Source organism: Natator depressus, chromosome 9 (genome assembly GCF_965152275.1).
Source record: "Natator depressus isolate rNatDep1 chromosome 9, rNatDep2.hap1, whole genome shotgun sequence".
Classification (NCBI taxonomy): domain Eukaryota; kingdom Metazoa; phylum Chordata; order Testudines; family Cheloniidae; genus Natator; species Natator depressus.
The window spans coordinates 89,645,859-89,671,158 of NC_134242.1; the positions used below are offsets into that span (position 1 = coordinate 89,645,859).

Sequence of the window (25,300 nt, forward strand, 5' to 3'; positions counted from 1 at the left end):
CTACATAAAAGGATGTACCTGCCCCACTGTGGCAGCTTTCCAGCTTCTGTGTGAGCAGTGCAAATCTGGCCATTTCTTTATCTGCATTTCCTGTTGATTTAGACTGGATTATATTTCCCAGTAAAGTCAGAAAATTTGAAAGTCTTAATGCGTACAGTAGGGTACTGTCAGAAGGCATCAGATCTGGGATATTTCTTCTGTTCCTTGAAAGTAAAGTAGAAAGTGATGATTACGTAAAACAGTCAAAGGATGGAAATGGAATACAATGCAGATCCATCTGATCCCTCTGAGCACAACGTACATGAGATGGGCTTGGGGCATCTGTCTTCTGTCTCCTATTTCATCTTGTCCTCCTGGAAAAGAAGGTCCAGGAAACACCTCCCCACACACTTTCTGAATAAGTTACTGAACTTGTATACCCAAGAAACCATATGATGTATGGTACACAATTAAAATTAAAATAATCCCAGTCAATTACTTTTGACTTGATTGAAAAATATAGTAATCCTGTATGCTTCCCACAAACATCAGCCCATCTTTAATGTAAATCCCCAGCTCCTTTATTTTCCTTCTGAAACCCCACTTTCTCCCTCACTAAATGAAATTGAAATGGAAATATTTTCACCACCTAGATCTTGTAACAGGTGCAAAGTCTAGCATTTTGGCCACAGTGTTTTCACAGGTGAATTGCTTATATGGAATTGGAAACATGGAACCCTTCAAAACTATAATGTTCAATAAAGCCACTGGCTTTTGGAAAAGTCATAAGAGTATTAGAAAGGCACCAATGAAAAATATTAAGAGAACACTTTGGAGCTGGCAGAGGGGCTTTTTTGTTATTGTTTTAGGCTATACTTCTATTAAATGCAAATTCAGGAAGTTTTGGTTCACAAGAGCCAAGATTCTAGCCATTTTCAAAGGGGACCTAAGAGAGATGGGCACCTGACTCCTACTGAAATACAGCTCATGTGAGCCCCTTTAAGAATCCCAGTAGGAATGTTTAAAAAGTGAAAATTGTTAATATCGACTTGTTTTTAGAAAAAGATGGAAGAAGTGCAACACAATAAGAAGTTACATCGGACTCTTCCCAAAGATCAGACCCAACTGCTCTCTCTTCAGCATGACCACAAGCAAAAGAAGAAAGAGCTTCCAAAGAGCTCGAGTTCAGCATCACAGCCTCCGCCAAGCAGTACAAGCAAAGAGGTACCCACATAACAGATTGTTACAGTTACATTTTGTGATGTGCAGGTAACTCAGAGGAAGGGAATTGACTGGTCTTTTGGACAAACCTTAACCCAAATCTGGGCAAAGGTGTGTTTTTTCCCAGGCACTATATATCGCAGTGAAGCCTGATTGGCTACCACCTCTCCATAGAGTACAGGTTTTGTCTCCGTTACTTCTACTCCAAATCAAAGTGGATTTGATGAAGGAGAGAAAAAAAGTGAGATCCTTCCACACAGCCAGTTTGGCCACATTCTGCAACGGCATGTAACCAGTCTACTTTCTCTCTCTGTCATGTCCTAGCCTTCCGACTAGGGATGAATGAAACTTGTGGCGTATGAGATTTGGTGAACCCCTGAGACTGATTTTAGGTTTGCAAAACTAGTTCAGGTTTCAGAGTAGCAGCCGTGTTAGTCTGTATCCGCAAAAAGAACAGGAAGACTTGTGGCACCTTAGAGACTAACAAATTTATTTGAGAATAAGCTTTCGTGAGCTACAGGAAGATGTTCATGCATCCAATGAAGTGAGCTGTAGCTCACGAAAGCTTATGCTCAAATAAATTTGTTAGTCTCTAAGGTGCCACAAGTCTTCCTGTTCTTTTTGCGAAAACTAGTTCAGATTCACAAACATTTTTTCCTCTGTAATTTAAACCCAAGCACAGGTCTCTAGATTCTTGTAGTCAATGAACAAGCAATGTGACATCCTTTGCCACTCACTGTACTTAAAGATCTTTAGTTAGTTATTTGCAGTGTTGTAAACGTATTGGTCCCAGAATATTAGAGACACAACGTGGGTGAGGTAATGTCTTTATTGGGCCTACTTCTGTTAGAGAGACAAGCTTTCAAGCTACACAGACCTCTTCCAGACCTGAAAAAGAGGTGTGTAGCTCAAAATCTTGTCTATTTCACCAACAGAAGTGGACCCAAAAAAGATAGTACCCTCTACCACTTTGTCTCTTTACCTAATAAGTTTAGATTTGATGGATAACGCATGACCATGTAGTCAGTGACTTACTTTAGACAGAGCTTCAGTTCTTTTTGCTGCTTCAAAAAAGGTTTTTGCCCACAAAATGGATTCTTTATATGTATATCCTACTGATAGTTTGTATCGTGTCATCTTGTCATGGAGCCAAAGCTCCTTTGCTTCCCTTATTGTATATAATATCCCATCATTTTTAGCCCCTTTTCTCTTTTTTAAACTTCCCAGCTAGGGGCTCAGTCCGGCAGCCAGTGGAACTACCACATGATTAAAGTTAAGCATGTACTGAAGTGCTTTGCTGGATTGGGAGCAGTTTGCTAGCATCTTGCAGAATCATGCCCCACATGTTTACTGTGTATGTGTAAAGTATGGGGCATGAACAGTCTGGGTGATATTTCTAGCAAAGCACCTTCCAAAATACCTGAGTAAAGGCTTTGTGAAAAACTGTGTGTGTGTGTGTGTGTGTGTGTGTGTGTGTGTGTGTGTGTGTGTGTGTGTGTGTGTGTGTGTGTGTGTGTGTGTGTGTGTGTGTGTCTAAGGAAAGCAGAATGCTGATAAGCATACTTTGCTTCAGTATCTAAACGGGTGAACTCTGACGTTATCAGTGTATGAGCTTTAGATTAAGAGATCTGCAGATGTTCACAAGATGGAATTTCCTCTGCTGATGATAAATTAAATGAACTATTTTGCTAGACTTTTGAAGTGATACATTTTAATACTGCAACAAAACCAAGCAATGATATGAAATCAGTTTAGGGAAACAAAACGCCTAAGCATGTTATTACAGTAGCTGTTTGTGAAAACAGAAGAATGCATAATTCTGTTTGAAGCGCAACTTAGCTATCAAAAACAAATGTCTCCTCTCCAAGAGGTTTATTGCATTAAGTAAGTAAATAAATAATTTAGTGACATCGGAATTAGCTTTTTTGGAAGTCAATGTTTGTTTTGGAAACCTAGCCAAGGCTGTGTCAGCAGGTTGGGCCCACAGAGAGAGAAGCGAGCTATTTACTAAATATGTACCTACAAGAGTCAATGAAAATGTTGTGTTTCTGCTCAACTTTCTCAGGGGTGGGGGAAGAAATGCATCTCTGTTGAGCCTATTTCACTTTCTTTTTGCGATAGCCAAGGGAAAAATCTACAGCAAAATGTCAACTCAAATATTCATCTGGTTTTGACATGTATTCCATAAATGACCTCTTTGTACTTGAATAAAATGTATTGTAGAATTTAGTTCATATGGTTCCTGTTAAATTTTAAGCTAAATATTGAATCCTGACATTATCAGTTGTGCATAGCTGGACTCATCTGGAAATATGCGGCACTGAGGAAAAAAGATAAGGGAAATCAGATAAATATGCAATTTCTTCACCAGTACTAATGGTCTCTTGTGTTCACTGTACCATACTGCAGCCATTTATTTATTCTGTTTTTGATGATAGATTATATTTAATCACATTTGTACATCACTATTTTGCTGAAAACGTGGTTGGAAAAGAATTGCAGGGTCTCCCAGCTAAATAAAAATCAGTGCCACTGATCAGTGGCAAAATATTATTTTTTGTCAAATTTTGGGAAAAAAGCCAGTTGCTTTTCAGTTCAACTTTTTGTATGTCATCTTTTTAAAAAAAAGTCAAAATGTTTTGACCCTCTCTAAAAATTAGGTCTCATCGAACTTATCAGTTGTATCGATCTTTCTCCAGCTTTCTTATCCAAAGAGCTGCTAACTTCCGCACTACAAAAACATGACTTCTGACAGAGGTTACTCCCTCTTCCAGAGCTTGTTCTGCAGAAATCGAATTTACGTTCATTAGTACTTTTATGAGACTTGGTTAAATGACGGTTGGCAGACATTCATGCCCAAGGCTCACTGGCTCTACAGCTGAGTTGAGAGAATTAAAAAAATTGTTCTTCATGACCACGGAAGCTACTCTTGAGAATTCATTCGCTTAGCTGTGAAAAGGGGAGACTGTCTTCGAATCAGTTCATGGTCACGGCTAAATTACAGCGCAAGACAATATACGTTGGGTCTGTTGCAGCTGGGTGTAGCCCTGCCTCTGTGTGTGCTAGAGGAGGCTTAAGAGCCTGGCTAGACAGGGTAAAGAGGGCCCAGGCTGGTGGAACTGGCGGGCTCAGTGGTATCCCAGTATATCAGGTGGCACCTTAAAGGGGGGCAACCCGTCACGGTCCAAAATACTTTAATATTTTCATTTTTCCTTGCTAGTGACTGGGGGGGGGCACTTGTCTTTTACTGAGAGAAGATACAAAGGGTGAAAACCTAGCCCCACTGCAGTCAATGGGAGTGATGCCATTGGCATCAGTGGAGCCAGAATTTCACCCAAAGTTCTTGGTATACTTTGGGAGTTTGTTTGTTTTAATGAAGTGCCTTTTGCAATACAGATCTGTGAAACTAGTGGGAATCATTCTCCATCACAGGTCATCAGCAGGTTCCTAGAATATGTTCCCAACAGTGTTAATGCCCTTCCTAACATAGGCATAAGCACCCAGATACAGTGATAGGTGCATTTAAAAAAAACTACCTACATAAAATAAAATATTTAGACACCGATAGCTAGGAATGAGTTAGCATTAATCTCTGGGTAGCTCTGTAAAACTGTTCCTATCCTTCTAAATCAGACGAAAAGCAAAAGGTTTACACTAAAGAATTAGTAAACAGGAATTAGTCCTGTTGAGTAAAACCAGAAAGAGCTGTAGGGTCAAAACTGTGGGAAAGCAATTTTGTAGTGAGCAGGGCCTTTGGAAATGAAACGATCTTTGTACAGTTTCGGACATTTTCATCTGCCAAATTTATGTGGTGTGGTTAATATTCCAAACAATATAAAATGCTATCACATATTTTAATGCAGAAAACCACCTGTAAGTAATGTCTGCTTTATCGGGTCAGGTGACTGTACACCAGGAGCAGAAGGAACAGGTGCAGCAGACCACACATTGCGGGGGAAGTGGGAGGAGGAAATTCAATGTAAATTTTAAAATCCTGTTGAAGACATAAGGAAAGGTCCCCCTCCTCCTATGAGATCTCAACTAATAATACATTGAGTGGCATGAAAGAAAACAAAATTGCAATCCAAGCACCTCACAGTTGAGGCTTTTACTTGGCAGTATCATGCTGCAGTGAGTTTTCTTGCAGATTGGAAGCTTCATGTAAAAGGTGAGGTTCAAATTAGGGAGAATGTATAGGTATTGATCCTTCACTTGGATCCACATGGGCAGATCTTACACCCGCACGGAGTCTCGTCAAAGTGGGTCTGCACACACATCAGAGTGCACCCACAGGGATCTGATGGCAGGACTGAGGCTGTCGTCTGCAATGGATCTGATTTTATTTCTTGTTTTCAGGCCGAGGACAGAAAGAAGAAAAATGATGGGATACAGACTCAGCTCAACTGGGCAGCAGTTCTCGGACACGAAGCCACGCCACATACGAGACTAGGTTCTGGCAGTAGTTCTAGTCCTTGCACCCCAGCTTTGCAAAGAGCAGTGCTAGCACAGGTAAAGTATCATTATTCCATATGCAGTATGTAAAACATGGGGTGAAATCGTGGCCTCACTTAAGTCAATTGCAGTCTCGGCAGAGGAGGTAAAAGAGGCCTTCCTCCCTCTGACCCCCTGGCACAGCTGACTAAGGGCTGTGACAATCTAGCCCTAAGAATTTGTTGATACCATCCTTTCCTGCTGAATTATAAATGGGATTGTATGCAGGCATTGCAGATTAGGGCTAGATAACAGTTAATTTCAGATATGTTGATGCCTGACGGCACGGATGTCACGCTTCGGCTACGTCTACACTAAAAACTTCAAAGCGCTGCCACGGGAGTAATCCCACAGCAGCCCTTTGAAGTGTGAGTGTGGTCACGTGCGAGTGCTGGGAGAGAGCTCTCCCAGGGCTCCTGGTCATCCACCTCCACGAGGGGAAAGCTCCGAGCGCTGGGAGCCTGTCCACACTAGTGCGTTAAAGCGCTCAGACTTGCTGTGCTCAGGGGAGTGATTTTTTACCTCCCCTGAGCCAGCAAGTTAGAGAGCTAAAAAATATAAGTGTAGCCAAGTCCTTACATGTCTTACAAAAAGCCTGAACCAACTATGCTGTTTTATTTCCTATGGAAGGATTTTATTCTGTATTATTTACATAGCACCAGAAAGGTAAATGACACTTTATAGAACAAATGAAAAAGGCGGGGAATACCTGAAGGCCTTGGCACTGGCGAAATTGTTGCCAACCTTGTTAAATATTCTGAAAGCACACGGAGGTGGAATGAGGAATAGTTATCAATGTAGGGTCAGATTTTGCTCCCATGCGGCACCTGGAAGATCTGTGGAGTTCCTTTTGCTGAGTTTCCTCTGTGTTCTTCCATCATTGGCCGAAGATTTGCCTCACCCTGGAAGAAGTAGGGGACTTGACCTACAAGCCTTATAAATCCCCTAAAATCTCCAGGGAGCCAACTGGGACACCAGCTGCCTCCACTGAAGCCTTACACCTTCACACCTAGAGGATAGTTAGTATAGTTCCATTCACTGGGACACCACACACGCGTACAGGTTCTTCCCAGGCCCAGAACCCCAGTTCTAAAGGGCACCAAGAAGCTGCCACTTTCCACTACTGCAGAGGGTTTCACAATTTCCAGAATCATTTTTTGACCCTCAGAACTGTGAAAGTCTTCTCAAATTAAGATAGGTTCCAGAGTAGCAGCCGTGTTAGTCTGTATTTGCAAAAAGAAAAGGAGGACTTGTGGCACCTTAGAGACTAACCAATTTATTTGAGCATAAGCTTTCGTGAGCTACAGCTCACTTCATCGGATGCATGCAGTGGAAAATACAGTGGGGAGATTGATATACCCAGAGAACATGAAACAATGGGTGTTACCATGCACACTGTAACCAGAGTGATCACTTAAGGTGAGCTATTACCAACAGTTTTTCTTAAAGCGTGAGACCAACTTAGGCACAATTCATTCTCTTTTCCCTCCCCTCTCAGATTGTATTCCACGCTCTACTTCACTTTGCTTGGCCAGGAATCATTGCTGGAACTTTTCCATGATGCTTTTGATTTTTCCTTCCTTGTTCACTTGACACTCATCCATATACCTATTTTTTACTCCGATCCTTACAGCGTCTGCCCCATGTGAGTTGCCCAAATCTCTGCTATTAGACTCTGGTTACTAATGTAACTGTCCTAAAACTGGAAGTAGGCTTAAAGATTCCTGTATCAAAGGCAGAAATTATATCTAGACATGGTTTCCAAAAAGCATGTTTGGAAACATACTGTGTAAGAATCCTTCTCTTGAAATGGCCACATCAGAAACATTTAGTTTTGCAGTTAGTCTCAAGAAGAAAATGAGTTTTGTGTTTTCATTCCTTTTGTGAATCATATGAATGTACACACTGTAACTTAGCATTTTGGGGCAAGGTGGAATGAACCAATGCATTCTTGCCGTGTGTGCTTATGGTATAAGATGGCTAAGAGACCAGTCAGTCATCTGCAGCTTACAAGACTCGGAGACAAAGACTGGTAAAACTAAGTATAGAGGGGTAGAGCTCATTTGTTTCTCAAAATATAATACCATTGACTTAAAAGTAAACTGTAAAACTAATACGAAAACTAAATGAATCCCAGATGTGTGTGTTGAAGTACCACTATCCAGGCTTTGAAAGGTCAGAGCAGCGGCTGCATGTTGTCATAGTTCAGACTCCGTAAGATCAAGTGACACTTAATGGTTTGCTGAATCTGTATCTGAATGATTAAAGAAGAAATCTCATCACAGCCACGAAGATGCAGAGAGCCTGATTTGGAAGTGCCTTGCACCTTGTGTAGTCCTCTTCACCCATGCAATGGGGCTGCAAAACATTACCGGACCCTAGTGGTTACATTTTCCACCCAGTCTTCACTCACTTTGCATATGATAAGGTGCAAGGCTGCAGTGAATTGAGCCCCATGGTTATCTGTGATGCATTCTGGGTTATCTTCAGAATTACATGGTGCCTGAGACTTATATTTAAAAAATCCACATATTTCCCCTCTCGCTGTTTCCCACAGCCGGGCTAATGGAAAGATGTAGCACACAAATCTGTGATGAACTCAGTTTTCATTGGCTTTGTGGTTCACCTGTAAGGATTTGTTGGATATATTTTCTCAGTTGTACACATTAAAATTTATAGAACATTATTAATGTCCTACTTTTTTGCTAAATTAGAACCAGAAAGCTGGCTGTATTAAAATAATCAGCTGTGCATTAAATCATGAATTGATCCAAGCTCTGCAACAAAGATACCAGTAATTTTAAAAAAAATTCCCTTCTTTAGGCCATCCTATGACAACATGTGGACAGCATCCAGGAATGCCTGTGGATGCATGCCAAAATGATATTAGGGGTGTCCTCACAAAGCAATCCAGTTGTTTTGTACTCCCCCTCTGGAATCTTTTTCAAACAAGCATGGCCTCTCTGCTGTGTGTTGTGTCCTCTTCTGTCATAATTCCCATGCAGAAAAGAGCCCATTACCTCAACTCAGTTAGGATCCATTCTTTGGTCCCAGGGCATCTTTCTGAAACCCACAGGGAAGCCTCGGGGATTAGGAGTGGGTGGGATGCCCTCACTTGTGCTTATAATAAAAACACAATGCGATTGAGCTCTATTTAATTCAAAATCATCAACAGAGCTTTCCCTGTAAAAATGATTCGTTCAGACAAACACAAGGAGATGCAGTTATCTCCAATACCCCGGGGTTCCACTGCTTTTGATTTATAGGGTGTAATTCTGGCTCCATAGAAGTCAATGGCAAAACTCCCTTAGACTTCAGTGGGGCCAGAGTTTCACTCATAAGTGGGACCTGAATTCTATGTTAGCCTTGGGCTGGCTATCTGCACAGGAATAGACTTCACCCATAGAGCACCTGTTTGGATTTGTCCAGTCACTGGGGCCCTGATTCAGCAAAGCAGTTAGGCATGTGCCTAATTTTAAGCATAGGAGTAGCCCCCTTGACGTCAACAGAACTGCTCGCATGCTTAAATTTCTGCACACACTTAAGTACTTTGTTGCATCAGGGCCTAGGAGAAGATGGAGAAAAATATTCCTGTGTATTGATAACATACTTCCTATAAAACCTATATCTATCCCCAGGTTAAGCCACTTGAGGGAACACCTTGCAGCCACAGATAATTTTGGTTAAATAAAAACTATTATTAGTGGCAATCATGTTGGGCAAAAAAGTTATTTTTTTTAGAACACAAACTGGAAAAATAGACCATTAAATGTTCTAAATGCTAATAAAGCTGTTTGCTCCCAAAACTGAGATAAAGCACCTTGAATCTTTAAGCAGATGAAATAGATAAAACTGTGTCCTGCATCTGGTTTTCCCATCCCGCCTAGAAAGTATAAACTGGGATTAGCTTATTTTTCTTTTCTTTTATACTTTGTTCCTTTCAATATTTGTTAAGGAATCTTAATGAGGACCTATTGTTCCCATAAAGTAATTAGTCCAGGATGGGTTATATAGACTTCAGAATCATAATACGTTATGTTTCTGAAATTCTGTGCCTAGTGCTTAGTTATTTGTTTTACTTGTATTTTTTATATAAATTACAGTATTGAAAATTAATGAAATATTAAGTAAACAATAATCACCTGTTTATAGTATCTTTCTACTGAGCATTTTAAACATTTTTACTGACTTCAATTAATTAATCAGTAAAATACCACTCTGAGGTATTGTATAGAAAAAATGTGTAAAGAAACTTCACTCATTGAACGGCAGCTACCTCTGGAATGAACCACAGCAGCTGTTTAACAGAGCATAGCGACACACGGTAGCAATTTGGGACAGGAAGTTCCCACTGAATGCACAGAGGGATTTTAAGCAGGCAACATGTAATTTGGTTTGGACACAGGTTTAGTACCTTTATTCTTATTAAACATTGCAATGGTATCTTTAAGGACTGGAAGTGATCCTGGTTTTATGGTGCTTTTGAAAGGAGGTACCTTGAAAGGAGGCAGCAAGATGTTAGCATGCTTGGGCATTGCTTCAGTCCTGATTCAGAGGGAAGAATGTCAACTAATGAATAACTAATACCACTTCCTGCAGTCCCTAGATGTTCTCTGGAGTGCTCCTGCCATGCTTAGCATGTGAGATCTGACAGGATAACAACATGAGAGATTATAGCTGCAGGCATCTCTCTGATATTACTAGCAACGCCAGCTGGATTGCCACATAGAAATTCCTCTGGATGGACCCAGCTCATACAACACCATTGCCATATATTCTCCCTTATTCTTTTCTTGAATCCAAGAAACTTGCTCTTTTCAGAGATGATCATCACAGTGGACTTTTCTGGCTTCTTTCACCCCATGGATGAGTCTAGTTACACTGCGGAGCTAGATTAATAGAATCATAGAATATCAGGGTTGGAAGGGACCTCAGGAGATCATCTATCCAACCCCCTGCTTAAAGCAGGACCAATCCCCAATTTTTGCCCCGATCCCTAAATGGCTCGCTCAAGGATTGAACTCACAACCCTGGGTTTAGCAGGCCAATGCTCAAACCACTGAGCTATCCCTTCACTCAAAAGGATTTTCTTTCTTAGCCAGAAACCCTAAGTAGCAAATGCTGGGGTTTTGAAAGTTTCTTTCTTTTGAAAATTTGAGTTTTTAAGTTTTTAAACGTTCTTTCATTTGGCATGAAGAGCACATGTGAGAATATTTTCCTGCCAGTTCAGGCCAGCTGCTGGTTAAATACAACAACCTGCTTTTATCAGGGTGCTTTTTTAAACAGACATGGGCCCAGATTGGCACCCCTTGATTTGACTATCCCTGAGCTTTGGTGAAATTATTGTTTCAAATCTGACTCAGGGCTTGGTCTCATCTTTAATTTGTACAGCTCTTGGGAAAAACTGTTGGTTACATTTTGGGGAACACATTTGCAATACTTAACTCTGAAAATAGGAGTATTTGACTGCTTTATATGCAACATGCATACTGGAAATTAATTCTTCCATGAAATATTCATTTTGAAATCTGTTTGATTTGCAGCATATGGTTTATACGTCCAGTTAAGCAGTTGGCCATGTTCTACTAATGAAATATTAGCTTCTACGGGTTGGGGGGGTTTTTTAGGACGAATGTGAAGTATAAGAAATTTTTACTGGCAATATATTTTATGGTACCCATTATCTCCCCCCCACACACACACACATCCTGAAAATAAATAAATTCCTTTACAAAGGTGAGGATAAATGAGACTGTATTCATGTGCCAGTGGTCCTTATTTAATGCAATATGTCTGCTTTGCCAAATACCTGGCTATACCAATAGTGTGGTGGTGGTGGTGTTTGTAGAGCGATTGTGGCTGGGGGATAATGTTTGACATAAACTTCATTTGTTTGAAGAGTGAAAACCTCCGGACCAGTAGAGACGTATACCACAGCAGTTCACTGTCAGACATGGTGATAACACCAATGAGCCCAGGACAGGATGATGTATTCTGGAGTGTTTGTCAAAATGAAGAGCAGCCTCCAAAGGTACTGGAAACTGAAGGGGTATATGTTCCAGCTGGCCATTATTAATAGTGCCTAATTCAGCTTCACTGAAGTCAGTGGGATTCATTCCATTGACTTGCTCCATTAAGCATTGAATAAGGTCCTTTACCCCCATACATACTACCAGAACTTATATATATGCCTTGATACTGATGGGCACATGACAGATAAATCTGCATCAAGGGGAGAATTAGACTCCTGCTGGGGGTCCCCCCCCCATCTCACTATCCATTTCTTAATCTACAATTAATGTACAGTTGATAGGAATGGCTATTGCAGATTAAACCCAACACACTGATGAAGGGGTTATGTGTGAAATCTTGACAAAACTCCCATTGATTTCAATGAAGCCAGGATTTCACCCTGTAATTCTGTCACTCCCTGTGTTAGAATAGACTGATAGGATATTAGTAAAATCACCCAGGAGTTCAAAATTGGTTATGTGGCTGAAGAGATCTTGTTAATCTGGAAAGGATAATGTAAAAACATGGATTTGGGTAAATATAATAATATCTGGCCTAACTGAGTGAGTGCTATGTATGTCAGTACATGTAATATATGTGTGTGGTCTGTGTATGTGTAGACACATTTAGCTAGACTAACTATTTGGTTTCTTTCCTCCCTGCCCCCTTCCCTCTGCCCCGGGTTTTGAAGAATCTAGTTACACTGCAGAGCTAGATTATTAGTTCACATAATTCAAAGGATTTTTTGTTTCTTTTTTAGCCAAAACCCCTATGTACAAGTGCTGGGTATTTGCATATATATGTTCTACTGTCTCCTGGGTGGCTGTGTTGTTTGTAGCAATTTAAGGTAATTCACCCTGTAGGCTGGTAGTCCCTGGACAGGAACATTTATGTGACCAGAACTGTATTTCCCCCATTCGCCACAAAAACTGACCCAACAATAAAGTAGTTTCCAATAAAAAGACACATTCCCAGAATGTCCCACTGGAGCATTTTTCTTCTGTGTGTTTTAGTCTGTCTTGTATTTATGCAGGGCATACGTTGGGATTATTAAATGAGTATATGATATCAGAGTAGCGAACTGAAACATTTGGTTAAATCTTTAAGGTTCCAGAAAGAACAACCTCTAAATTTTACAGCAGGGATCATCTTGGCCGTCAAAGATGTCCTTCAAGGTAAGCTCCTCTGTGTTTTGTGCTTAAACTAATGTTGATTTATTACCAACAGGAAAACTGAAGCCAGCTCATTAAAATCAAAGCCATAACTTCAGGAACTCCACTGTCAACGTCGGTTCATACTTCATTTAATGGCCCTGACAATTATTCCCTCTTTGGAGCCAACTTACCCACAAAGTAACCCAGCCAAATGTTCTGACCTTGAACCTTAAAGAAGCTTCTAAACCGCTCACATTTCTCCTCTTAACAGTTTACATGTGTGATTTTGAACCCAGATAAAACCCGCTTGTGGCTCCGCTTCTCTTTTTACATCAGCATAATTTTAATCTCATCCTATTATCAGTCCCTAATTGCACTGATAATATGCAAGGGCCTGATCCTGCACATTCGTATGCAGGGCCTAGTGCTGACTGCTCTGAATTCTCTCATTTGGTCCAGTAGTTTGAGCACAATGAATACAACTCAGTGGGCCTGACTCTCCATTGCCCTGGATATGGTGCCATCATTCACACCAGCGCAAAAGTGGGTGTAAAACCCTTCCATGCAGCTTTGCTAGCACCCACTTGGCACTGGTGTAAATGACTGCTTGAGGAGCAGGCTAATGGAGAATCAGACTCATGTGTGTCACACTGTGGGCAGGTGGTAGAGGTCGGTGGGTTTTGGCATTAATGCTCCCAGTTTCTGTCTCTGACTCTGCATATATGCAATTTAGCCGTGACTTGTGGTGTTTCTGCCAATAGCTTCATTACTAAATATGCTCTCTTTAAGAATTATAGGATGCAATGCAAAAAAGAGACTTGGGCTAGTAGTTAAATCACAGTGTTTGGAGTCAGGAATGCCACAGTCTTCATTTTGACCTTAAGCAAGTCCCTTTATCTTCCTGTGTATTCATTTCTCTGTTTGTAAATGGAGGTAATAATACCTACCTCCCGGGGGGTGTTCTGAGGCTGGATTCAGTAACATCTGTAAGTGCTCTGAGGCCCAGGAACAGAAATGCAAAATATTTGGATATGATTTTTGTCTTTGTGTTTAGTAACGTGCAGCAGCCATCCCCAGGGGGACATGCTCTGAAACTAAATAGCAGCAGCAGCTCTCCTGGCAGCAGGCAATGGGAGATGGGATCTCATCTCAGCAAAAGATCAACCTCAGGTGATTCTTAGGTCAATGATTTATCAATCAAAATGTGTAATGTTCCTATGCCTTGAAATCTGGTACATGTTGAGTCCAAGATGTCAAAATCTTGCATACAAATTTATATTTGTGTTCACTGCATGTCTTTTCGTGACATGATTTTGATTGCTTTCTGGATTGTATGGTCTGTGTTCCAAGCACGGAGTTAAAATAGAAACTGTTCCTTTTTTGAGTGCAAAACTGACAGTGAGCATGTTCCCAGATGGAAAATGTAATAAACTGTCTTAATTAGGAGGTGAAAAACAAAATCAGTGTCTTTTTATTCACTAGTACTGTTGAAAGTCAGTAGATCTGGTGTTATGGGTACATTGGCCTAACACTATAATAATGGTAACTCACCGGAGCTTTTCTTCATGACCTTTACTACTTTATTGGATTGCTAGCTAATGAGATGATACAGTTTAGCAGCTGTTATGCATTAACATTTCTGCACTTTATTATTGTTTTGGCTGGGGAAGACATGAGGTTCCCCCATTCAGCCTCTTATGAAACATTCCTTTGGTATATTATAATTTATTGAAAAATATAGTAAAACTTTTAAAAGGGGCCAAAAGCAAATTATTAGACGGAGACAACCACATGTAGAGTAACCAAAACGTGTGGTGGGTTCTCAGCTTTGAATCGTACTTGTGGATGAAGACCTGCATAGCTCGCTTGGGTTATGCTAGTCCGTGCAAATGCGTGGCGGTACAAACTCAGATTCCTCTTAAATATGTGGCTTGAAGCACAAGCAGGCAGGGACACTGAAGGAGAAGTAGACAGCTTTATTCCTCTCTAGTTACTCCTAAATATATTATGTCGTTTGTTGTAGCCGTGTTGGTCCAAGGATATTATAATTCTTAGAATTAAATGTGTTTTTAAATAAGACCAGGTGGGTGAAGTAATGCCTTTTATTAAACCAACTTCGGTTGGTGAGAAAGACATGCTTTTGAGCTATAGAGAGCTCTTCTTCAGGTAGCTCGAACGCGTGTCTCTCTCTCCCCAACAGAAGTTGGGCCAATAAAAGATATTACCTCACGCACCTTGTCTTGTTTAAAAATACATTTAATTATAAGAATCTCATCGCCTTGATGTCAGAGTACCAGTTACATATATTAAGTCTGGTTGGCCATTGCTTGTGTAGCTCTGTGCAGAATGGTAGCATTTGACACCCGCTTTGCACTATGTAAATAACTACTAAGGCAGGGGAAAATCGTTGGTGTTTCCATTGGCGTTAAGGCTGATATCATGGCAATGAGCATCTTAGAAATTCATTTCATAATAATATAGAATTTAAAGAAAAAGTTATTTTTAAAGTGATGTTCGTGTTAATTTACAAAAACTTGATAAATGAAGGCCAAATTGCATATTTATTGCAGTCACACATTCAAGCAAACTTTGCTTTAAATAGCCATTGGATATAGAAAACTTGGCTTCAAGAAAAATGCAAACCACGCTCTCAAATGATTTGACCTTGTTTTTCTTTTGCTTTTATGTCATTTTCCTTTTCAATAATAATTCAGCAAAAAGCAATCATGCAGCAGCCCAGCGCCACTTCACAGTCACTGTCTGATATGTAACACCTGTGCTATTCTGGGAAGGGGAACTGAAAACCTCACTGGCCATGGAAAGAATTGAAAAACTCCCCAGTGGTTTAACCTGTCTCCTTGGGTTCTTAAGTGTAATTGAATGACAGCTCGTTCTGATGTGTGGTAGTCAGGGAAAAGTTTTATTTTCTCAAAGCCAAAGGAACAGTGAATTAGGTGTTTAAATACATTTAAACTAATATAGCAGCCTAGTTGCTTTAAACACTCAGTGATTAGTAATGAGTTCGGAATCAAAACAGCTTTAGAAATCCATATAGTGATCGTAATAAAATTATGTAAATACACAAATAATTGCCTGCATTATTGAGTCCTAATCTGGCCAGATTCAGCCATCCTTACTCTCCCTGAGCAATGTCTTGCTCTGCAAGTAGTCCCGCTGATAGCAATGGTAATAAGTTACTAAGCAACGAACTGAGTTGTGAGCTGCCTTCCATCCAGTGCAGAGGAGTAAGGGGCAATAGGGTGCCCATGTACTTCCTTTCATAGGCCAATTGCATCATTAGACCATATGTGGAGGAGGACAGCAGCGATCCTGGACAATTCTGCCCTTCCTGTGTAGCTGCTTGGGAAGTAGCCAGTCATGGATGGGGAAAGGGCAGAGCCTTGGCTACTCCCCCCCCCCGCCACCTCCCCCCACACATGTACACAATGTGTGTGGGGGGGGGAGTAGCCAAGGCTCTGCCCTTTCCAGCAATCTGTGCCAGGAGAAGTGCTGACATGGCTTATTACTGCCAAAGAATAAAGAGAAGCAAGACCTGAACAGTGACTTTCCAAGGCACCAGCCTTGGAGGAGGGGACATTCCCCTCTGCTTTTAGCAGAGGGAGCCGTGCAGTTTTATACACCCTAACTCTGACTGCTATGGCAGCTTCACTTTCAGTGTAAACTTACCCTGGCTTCCACAGGGCACTGAATTCGGAGAGAGATGAGAGCTCTGAAGTTTGGACAGTGGCAAAATGTCATTAAAATATTCTAAAAAATGTAGGGCTTGACTCCCTCTTACGCATGGGAGCAGAGCCATTGATGTTAGCGGGACTGCTGACGGGAGTAGGGAATACTTACCCAAAGGCTGGGTTACAGGATTGGGCCCTCTATGCTGTTTCTGCTCAACAGTCATATGAAGTGCTCAGGAAAACATGCACGTTTGGTTTGGGGCTCAGGGTTTCCATCCTCTGCTTTGGCCTGCAATCAGTGGAGCGCAGCTGGGTGGCACCCACTGCTGTGGAATGTGCTGAGCAATCACTGATGTGATGAGCTGTTTAAGAGGGTTAGGCTGACCCGTCGGCCCCAACCCTGGCATGTCCACTTTCCCCACTCTTCTCGTTCAGAGAGCTGCTGCTTTTCCACTGTCCACAACACTTGTGCGAGCCAATTGGCTTGCACTCTGCCGGCCTCACCCTAGGCAGCAGAAATGCAGGGCTGTGGGCCGGAGGGGTAGGGGGGGGCCGGCTCACCCTAAACAATCAAAGGAAGGCTTCTCTTTCCATAAAAGAGAAAACAATACAATGCAAGCATAGGAGGCCTATGCGCGTGTTGAGAGATTGTCCTGTTGTTGTATGTGCCATGTGTTTAATGCTTCTCTCTACAACTCTCCTTTTGGGGAATCAAGGCTCGTCCAAGGCAGAGAGCCCACTGTCCCAGAACCACCCGCAGCAGTGCAAGAAGTCTGAAAATGCTCCTCACCCGGCCCAGTTTTCAGTAGGTTCTTTTACTGCCAACACTGTTTTGGTTTTGGGCACACTTTCTAGTAAGGGTACATTTATAAACAGTATAAACGTTTTAATTAATGGTTAACCAATTGTTATAGAGTCCAAGTCAACAGGCTGCTCATAGGCAGAGCATATAACCCACTGTAGCAGAATCTACTGCTGTCCTTATAACCCTCTGATCACCTACCACTTATGACTGTAACACGCTTAATAATGTATTAACCCTTCAGGAGCTGTGTATAAATGTGTCTTTAATATAAAGTGTGACCTCTGTTTCTTGGGTTTTTTTTTTTTTTTATTAGTTCAGCCTTGTAAAGTTGGGTGTTTGTCCATCAGTTCAGTTAACTGGAGCTAACATGCCCTGAGCAAGAGATCATACATGGAATGTTTGGTATTTTAAAAGTTGCAGGAAAGGGCCTAGATGGCTTGGAGGAATGCATAGCCAGAGACTGGGTCAAATCTAGAGCAAACCTGTAGCAGCCTAGAGTTTGTAACGTCAGCTAGCTGTTTGGTCTGTGTTTGGTCTGTGTAAGACAGGTTTGGAGGAGAGGAAGGATGGTCCAGGGCTTAGGGAAAAGGCCTGGGACATCAGAGAACCAGGTTTGCATCCTTTTGTGGCCTTGAGTAAGCCACATATTCACTCTGCCTCAGCTTCCCATCCTTAAGAAGGGGGATAGTAGCACTTCCCTATCTTACAGGGGTGTATTAAGACAAATACATTAAAGATTGAGTGGTGCTCAGGTACTGCGGTAATGGGGGCCATAGAAGTATCATTGGTAGATAAATGATGGTCTCACTTCATTTCCCAGTAGACTTGTATCCACATTATCAAAACCACCATCACAATTAGCATGGTGTCCACTTTAGCAGACTCAGTAGAGGCCAAGGGCTCCAGTTTAGGGCTAAATTATGGCATTTACTCATTGGCCCAAGTAGGCAGCTGGGCTGAAGCTCCTTGAAGCACAATCCCGCCCCAAACAGCCTGGGGGAATGTGTATATAAAATGAAAGTGAGAGGTTTGTTTTTCCTGTGTATAATACCTCTCCACACAAGCATTTTCTACACAGATATTAAAACCCATCCCTTAAACACCATTGAGATTTAACCTAACCTTGGCCCCAAAATTCAAAAGTAACATTTTTAAAGAGCCAAGATTGGATGAAAGGTGCTTATACTACTAGTGAACATTCACCCTGCTAAATTGTGGTTAGATGTTTGAGCCTAAAATTAACAGCTTGGTTAAAATTAACCAGACGCCATTGCTAGAGTAATTCAGTCATTTTAGTTTAGCTCATTATTCTTTGTGTATTACCTGGCTCCAGTGTTGGGCGGTGCAGAAGTGTTATCTGCCTAATAAAGAGTTTTAGTTAAAAGTTGCAGTAACTATTTACCAACTAGAAATGGAATAAGATGGCTGCTTGCTCATGTGATTTTGCAGTGGATTCTTAAATGGGAAAATGCAATCGAGTTTTCTTTCTTCAGAGTCCAGCCTTCTTCGCCAAAGGGAAAGACGGTGCCAACATGTTCTCCACAGTAGCAGAATATTCATCATCCAGTGATGAACTGCTCAGCAGCGATGATGATGATACGATTCACACAAGGTTAGCTTTTTTCTTTTGTTACTAATTTGTTAACTCTCAAAGGACAAGTTGGTGTAAATGAGCACAGCTGTATTGACATAAGAGCCACCCCTTTACGCCAACCGACAATGTGGCCAGTATTATTTTTGATTTTGCAACATTATTACGGTGATCAGATGGTGTATCTCCAATTTGCACGCTTTTTATCAAGCTGATCTCAAAGTTTTTTTATTCTCCTTTAGCTTTCCCGTTCTCTATTGCAGTTTTTGTGAGTGAGATCTGCAAGGCCTACCAGGCATTTAAAAGGCATATTTTCCTGAAAAATAATTGCTTGTGCATTGCTATTACCAATTGTTTCCAGAATGCACATCTATTCTGTCCTGCATATGCTCCTGATTTGTGTTTTACCGCTTTCAAAGCACAGGGGGGGAAATGTTGAAAACTCTCTAGCTTGTTGGTTTTTGTTTTACATAAGGCCTTATTTTTCTTGAGTGCCCCTCTTCCAGACTTCCCTGTTGTGATCTGAAAAAGGACGTTTTTATCAATTGTAGGTGAGAGTTCATTGTAAACCTCAGATAATCCAAAAAACGTATTGCTTCACTACATAACATTAAACCTATTACTTAATTTTTAGAGTTTTGTGGCCCTCTCATGCCGTAATAATTCTGAAGTTTCTCATCACTGTCCTTTTAACTCCACATAATTCTCTTCTAAATCTGAGAATTGCAGGGCCTTTTGTAAAAGGGAATTCACATTATGACCCCCATGAGGTTTGCCTTTAGATATATGGAGTCATAGCTAGAAGTTTTGTGCCATCAAAAGTATCATCTCACCTATTAGCTAACAACCCAGTCTCAGTTGAGCACCATTTCAATTACATGATAGCTCTCCAGGGAAATATATCCTGATTAATGCTAACTGGATACAGGAGACCCTAGTGGTCAAAGTGAAATCTGCAGCGAGTAATGAATCTTTTCAGGACCTGGATAAAAGTTCCATTCCCACAGGAGTTAAGAATTAAAAACTTTTTCTTTCCCACTAAGTACGTGGTCCAAAGCCCAGTTAAGTTCATTGGCTTGCATGGGCTTTAGATGAGACACCTAGGGCCAGGTTCTAACTGGCCATTGAAAATAAGCATATTTCCTTATTCCCAGTCAGGGGTGAAAGTAAGTTAGAGGACTTACCGGTATGCCGGAGCCCTGAGCGGGGGCGTGGCCTCAGCCGGAAGAGGCGTGGCCTCAGCCAGAAGAGGCGGGGCCTTAAATCCCCGGGCCCTTTAAATCTTGATTTAAAGGGCCAGGGCTCCAGCTGCAGTAGTGGAGGCTGGGAGCCCAGGGCCCTTTAAATCGTCCCCGAGCTACCAGCTGCAGAGGCGGCTGGGAGCCCTGGGGCTCAGGGGCGATTTAAAGGGCCCAGGGCTCCAGCTGCCGCTACCGCAGCGGAGCCCCGGGCCCTTTAAATCACTGAGGAGCCCTGGGGGCTCCCGGCTGCCACCGCTACCCCGGGGCTCTGGGCTCTGGCAGAGTTTTAAAGGGCCTGGGGCTCCGCTGTGGTAGCAGCTGCCAGAGCCCCGAGCCCTTTAAATGCCCGCCGGAGCCCCACCGCCGCTACCCCAGGGCTTTGGCAGCAGGGCTCCGGCGGGAATTTGAAGGGCCAGGGCAGTAGCGGTGGCTGGAGCTCCGGGGCTCTTTAAATCCCCGCCAGAGCCCCCGCTCCCGTACCCCAGGGCTCAGGCAGCAGGGCTCAGGTGGGGATTTAAAGGGCTTGGGGCTCCAGCCGTCGCTACCGCCCCAGCCCTTTAAATCCCGGCCAGAGCCCCGCCACTGCCGCTACCCCGGGGCTCAGGCAGCAGGGCTCAGGCCGGGATTTAAAGGGTCCCGGCGGGGTAGCAGTGGCTGGAGCTCCGGGGCCCTTTAAATTGCCACCAGAGCCCCGCCGTCGCTACCCCAGGGCTTTAAATTGCCCTCTGGGAAAGCTGGTCCTGGTACGGTGACCGGCTCTTACCGGTACGCCGTACCGGGGTGTACCGGCTTACTTTCACCTCTGTTCCCAGGAGAACTACAAAGCAGCTTTGGTATCTGCTCGTATTTGGGCTGAGAACAGGTGAAAGAGAGAGAAAGCCACATCATGCATAATCTGTCCTCTCTTGGAGTGCATAAATTGCCAGGGAGCTGAAGGCTATGTCCACATTGCAATTGCAGTATAGCCACATATGAAGAAACTGTTTTGTCCCCTTGGCCAAACCCCATTCACTGCTGCTGATGTGGAGGATCTGAGGAGCACTCCCTGGGCATGTTTTCAGGGGAAGCAGGATAGGGGCAGCTGTCTTTCGCCATGGGCTGTTCAGCGGAAATGGTTTGAGTGCTATTTGCTGCTCTGTTTATGTACCGGATAAGTCAGAATTTTCTTTTAATAAAAGACTTTCCTGCATGTGGTCTGCATGTGTTAAACTGTCCATATGCCTGTAAAGTGTATGGGCCTGTGTACTGCATTTATGCATATTAATACTACTCCAGTGAGAATACATCTCCTGGGAGACGTCACAATGTTCAGATAACTCCATTTCCCCCTAAATCAGAGGATTTCTTGTGGCTCATTTTTATAGATCAGTTTCACATCTCAGCTCTGAATTTACACACAAAATTCATACTCGCCCCACCCCTGGATTTGTATGGCTCTCTTTGGTCACAGTTAATAAAAGTGGATTTGAGTTTTCCTTCAGGGCAAGTCCTACTCACCTTCCTCATAAGAGCAGTCACAGCGATCCCTCCTCTGTCATGTCATGCTTCCTTCCAATTTTATTATGTTTGCAATTGTTTAATTTAATCCCTTTTTCAGAAGCAAGTCATTGCTCTTCTTCATACTCTGTTCCTCTGAAAACAATAGCCCCTTGCACTGCACTGGCTCCATTGTTATTGCCTTTGCTTACAGAAGACAACTCGGACCAATTGTGATACAGCCCCAGGAGTACAATAGAGGTTTTCACACCAGGCTCCAGAATCAATTAATAGAAAATGCGGGGGTTGGGGGGAGGCGGCAGAAAATAAAAATAAACCTCAATGAAGAGACACTTGCATATTTCGCACACAAAATATACAAATACAAGTTCAGTCCTCCAATGGTGTTAATTCAGTTCTGATCCTCAACTATCCTTTTGAGGATCTGCCCCTCAGAACGTACCTTTGTTTGTCAGGCTTCATGGAGTGAGCAGAAGCCCGGAAGTCAGGAGATTTGGGATCTGTTGCCATGTCTGCCACTAACTCACAATGTGACCTTGGGCATGTCACTCACGTCTTTCTGCGCTTCAATTTTCTCATGTATGAAGTATTGATGACAATAGTTTATGTACTTTTGTACAATGCTTTGAAACTCCACTATGCTGTGCCAGCACTGAAGACAATGAAAGCTCCCATGTGTTTCAAGCGAAGCCAGATCAGGCTCATGGATTCTGTCTCCACTTGATAGGAGGAACCCTATGCACTTGTGCTCTTCCATGCCCATCGTATTAAGAAAAACTGCACAGCTTGACTTGTGTTAGAGCAGAGTGTCATCATTGTTGTCATCATCTCCACCCCAGCCCACGCTCCTCCCTTTCCTTACAGCACAATGATGGCTGGGAAATTCTTGTTGAGGGTCACCTGAAGGAGATGCCAAGGGCACCTTGCCCTTCTCATCCAATCCCAGGCTAACTTTGAGTGATTGGCTGCCCCGGAGGCCCTAATGGGACATCTGATTGGCATGGAGGGTGGAACTAACCTTTCCTTCTGTAGGCTGCAGCTGGGGAAGATGTGGAGCCAGTTCCTGCAGCTGTAGCAATTATTTCCCACCCTACGAATGTGCTGAGGGAGGAGTTGGGTGGGTTATAGGGTTTAATACATGGACATGTTACGCATATTTTGTCTAATATATTGCCATTTTCTTTTCTGTTGGGGCAAACTCAGATAGCATTTGCATACCTTTGTGTGATTAGCATTGTTGCTACTCTTGGTATAGAGAAAGTAAATAAGGAAGTGTTATTTATTCCTTCTCATAATACAAGAACAAGGGACCACCAAATGAAATTAATAGGTAGCAGGTTTAAAACAAACACAAGAAAGTATTTTTTCACACAACGCACTGTCAACCTCTGGAACTCCTTGCCAGAGGGTGTTGTGAAGGCCAATACTATAACGGGGTTCAAAAGGGAGCTAGCTAGATTCATGAAAGATAGGTCCATCAATGTCAATTAGCAAGGATGGTCAGGAATTGTGTCCCTAGCCTCTGTTTGCCAGAAGCTGGGATTGGGTAACAGGGCATAGATCACTTGATGATAACCTGTCTGTTCATTCCCTTTGGGGCACCTGCCATTGGCCACTGTAAGAGGACAGCATACTGGGCTTGATGGACCTTTGATCTGACCCAGTATGGCCATTCTTACGTTGTTATGTTCTTTGGGGCCTCATGTGGTTCTTCCTGGCCATTTGGGCCAAAATTGAGGGGAGGGAGGTAGTTTTAAACTCCCAGATTATCATTTGGAATTTAGGGTTAATTGTTGCCAGGGGACATTAACATCCACTAGTAGAGGCTCGCAGGGATAGGCTAAGTGACTGCTGTGTATGGAGGCACAGGTTTAAGGCTTATAGTCCAGGCCTTGTGTCTAGGCCTAGACGGGATGGAAGGTTTCATACTGCTAGGGGCCCTCTCTGTGGCTTTTAGGTCAGTAAACTGCTGTTGAATGAAAGGGTAGCATATGGTGGGGATGGTTGGCCATGGCCAACTTTGCTGTACAAATACACATTTCCCCCATTTGTTTCTTTATTGTTGTTTCTTATTTATTTAATAATATTTGCAGCCTTTGGACAAAAATTCACTAGTGTGGGAGATACTTTCTTTGGGGGGCAGGGGAGTGGGCAAAGTACATAGTCACGCCTGTCTGAAGTGACTACTCGATGCACCAAAAATATATTGTCTAATTGAAGTGGTGTCTGAAAAAAATTATATTGGAGTCACTGGGGAAAGTATAAAGTAATCACTTGGTATTTGGGTGGTAGAGGGGTTTCTATTGCAAGTCGTCCTTAGTGCCCGTTTCAGCATAAAGTCTATGTAGATTTGTGTGCCAGCTAATCAGCTTGCTCCTGTACAAAAATATGCAAGTGTACTAGCTACTTCAGTGGCGTTAGTTTATTTTAGAATGTGTGTGTGTTTTGTTTTCACCTGGATTTGGTCTGCTCATTAATTGGAGTTTGTTACCAGGCAACTGCTAAGTAATGGAATGGCAGATTTCTCAAGGACAAGAGTTCCAGATGGAATTGAACTCAAACCCCAAAGCATCGTAATAGAACAGAAGGTAATTTGGACATTTGAAGGTGGGGGCGGAGGGAAGGTGTGCGAAGTCAAATTGCCTATCATTGCTAATGTACAGGGTAGACATCATTTCCATTTCTTCTGAACAGCACTGAGGTAATTTTACTGTAAAGTTTTGATCTGCAATTTCAAATTACAGCTACAAACCTTTAAGCGATTTTTAAGCCATTTCAGGTTTTGTGCCTCCTATAAATTCGCTTATTATTACAAAATTGTGCCTCCTTATTTCTCTTTCTCTCTTATTGAGTAGAAGAGTTTCTTGAATCAACAGATTTGTTAAAGGACCTACATAACACAATACTACCCATCATCATAATACAGAATTAGGGTCCAGATTTTTCACCCTCTTTATAATGTTTATAACTTAGGGAGAAATATCCTCTCACTTTTTAAATCATTACCCAGTGAAAAATATCTTCATTCCTAGGAATTTAAGAAATCATAAAGGACCCCCACAAAACCAGTATGTTGTGCTCTCTTACTCCATCTGCTGGCTCAGTTCCACCTGCATTAACTAGCAAACTGTGTTCCCAGAGCAGATGATATTGCTGGTACACGAAAAAAGAAAGCAAACAAAATAGAACCATTCACTCCATTACTGCCTTGAAAACACCAAGCTGGAGGAATAATAATAATACTTTGCTCTTGTAGAGCACCTCTTATTCATGGGCCTTGAAGCACTGACAAACGTTAATGAATTTATTCTCATTTCAAGGATGGAGACAATGAGTCACAAAAAGATTGAGTGACTGCCCTCCGTCATAGAAGCAAAATGTGGGAGAGCCAGCAATAGTGCTCAGGTTCCCAGGCCCCAACCCTGGCTTCTGAGCCTCAGTCATGATAGCATCCTTCCTCTCTTAGGAAGGAATCAAATGTTGGTTCCCCAACTGAAAAAGCAACAAAGAGCTTAACCACCTTTATAGTTAGAAAGTTTTTCCTAGTATCTAACCTAAATCTCCCTTGCTGCAGATTAAGCCCATTACTTCTTGCGCTACCTTCAGTGGCCACGGAGAAC

General features: G+C 42.3%; 1 protein-coding gene across 1 annotated transcript in view; it reads left to right on the forward strand.

Moving 5' to 3' along the window:
• NRK (Nik related kinase) overlaps positions 1 to 25,300 on the forward strand; it is a 122,690-nt gene that overhangs the window by 67,458 nt on the left and 29,932 nt on the right. The window contains exons 14-21 of the mRNA XM_074962591.1: positions 1,039 to 1,203; positions 5,557 to 5,709; positions 11,591 to 11,722; positions 12,811 to 12,878; positions 13,912 to 14,027; positions 17,263 to 17,351; positions 18,845 to 18,963; positions 24,175 to 24,268. Of these exons, the coding sequence (XP_074818692.1) occupies positions 1,039 to 1,203; positions 5,557 to 5,709; positions 11,591 to 11,722; positions 12,811 to 12,878; positions 13,912 to 14,027; positions 17,263 to 17,351; positions 18,845 to 18,963; positions 24,175 to 24,268 (936 nt within the window). The remainder of the gene's footprint in view (positions 1 to 1,038; positions 1,204 to 5,556; positions 5,710 to 11,590; positions 11,723 to 12,810; positions 12,879 to 13,911; positions 14,028 to 17,262; positions 17,352 to 18,844; positions 18,964 to 24,174; positions 24,269 to 25,300) is intronic.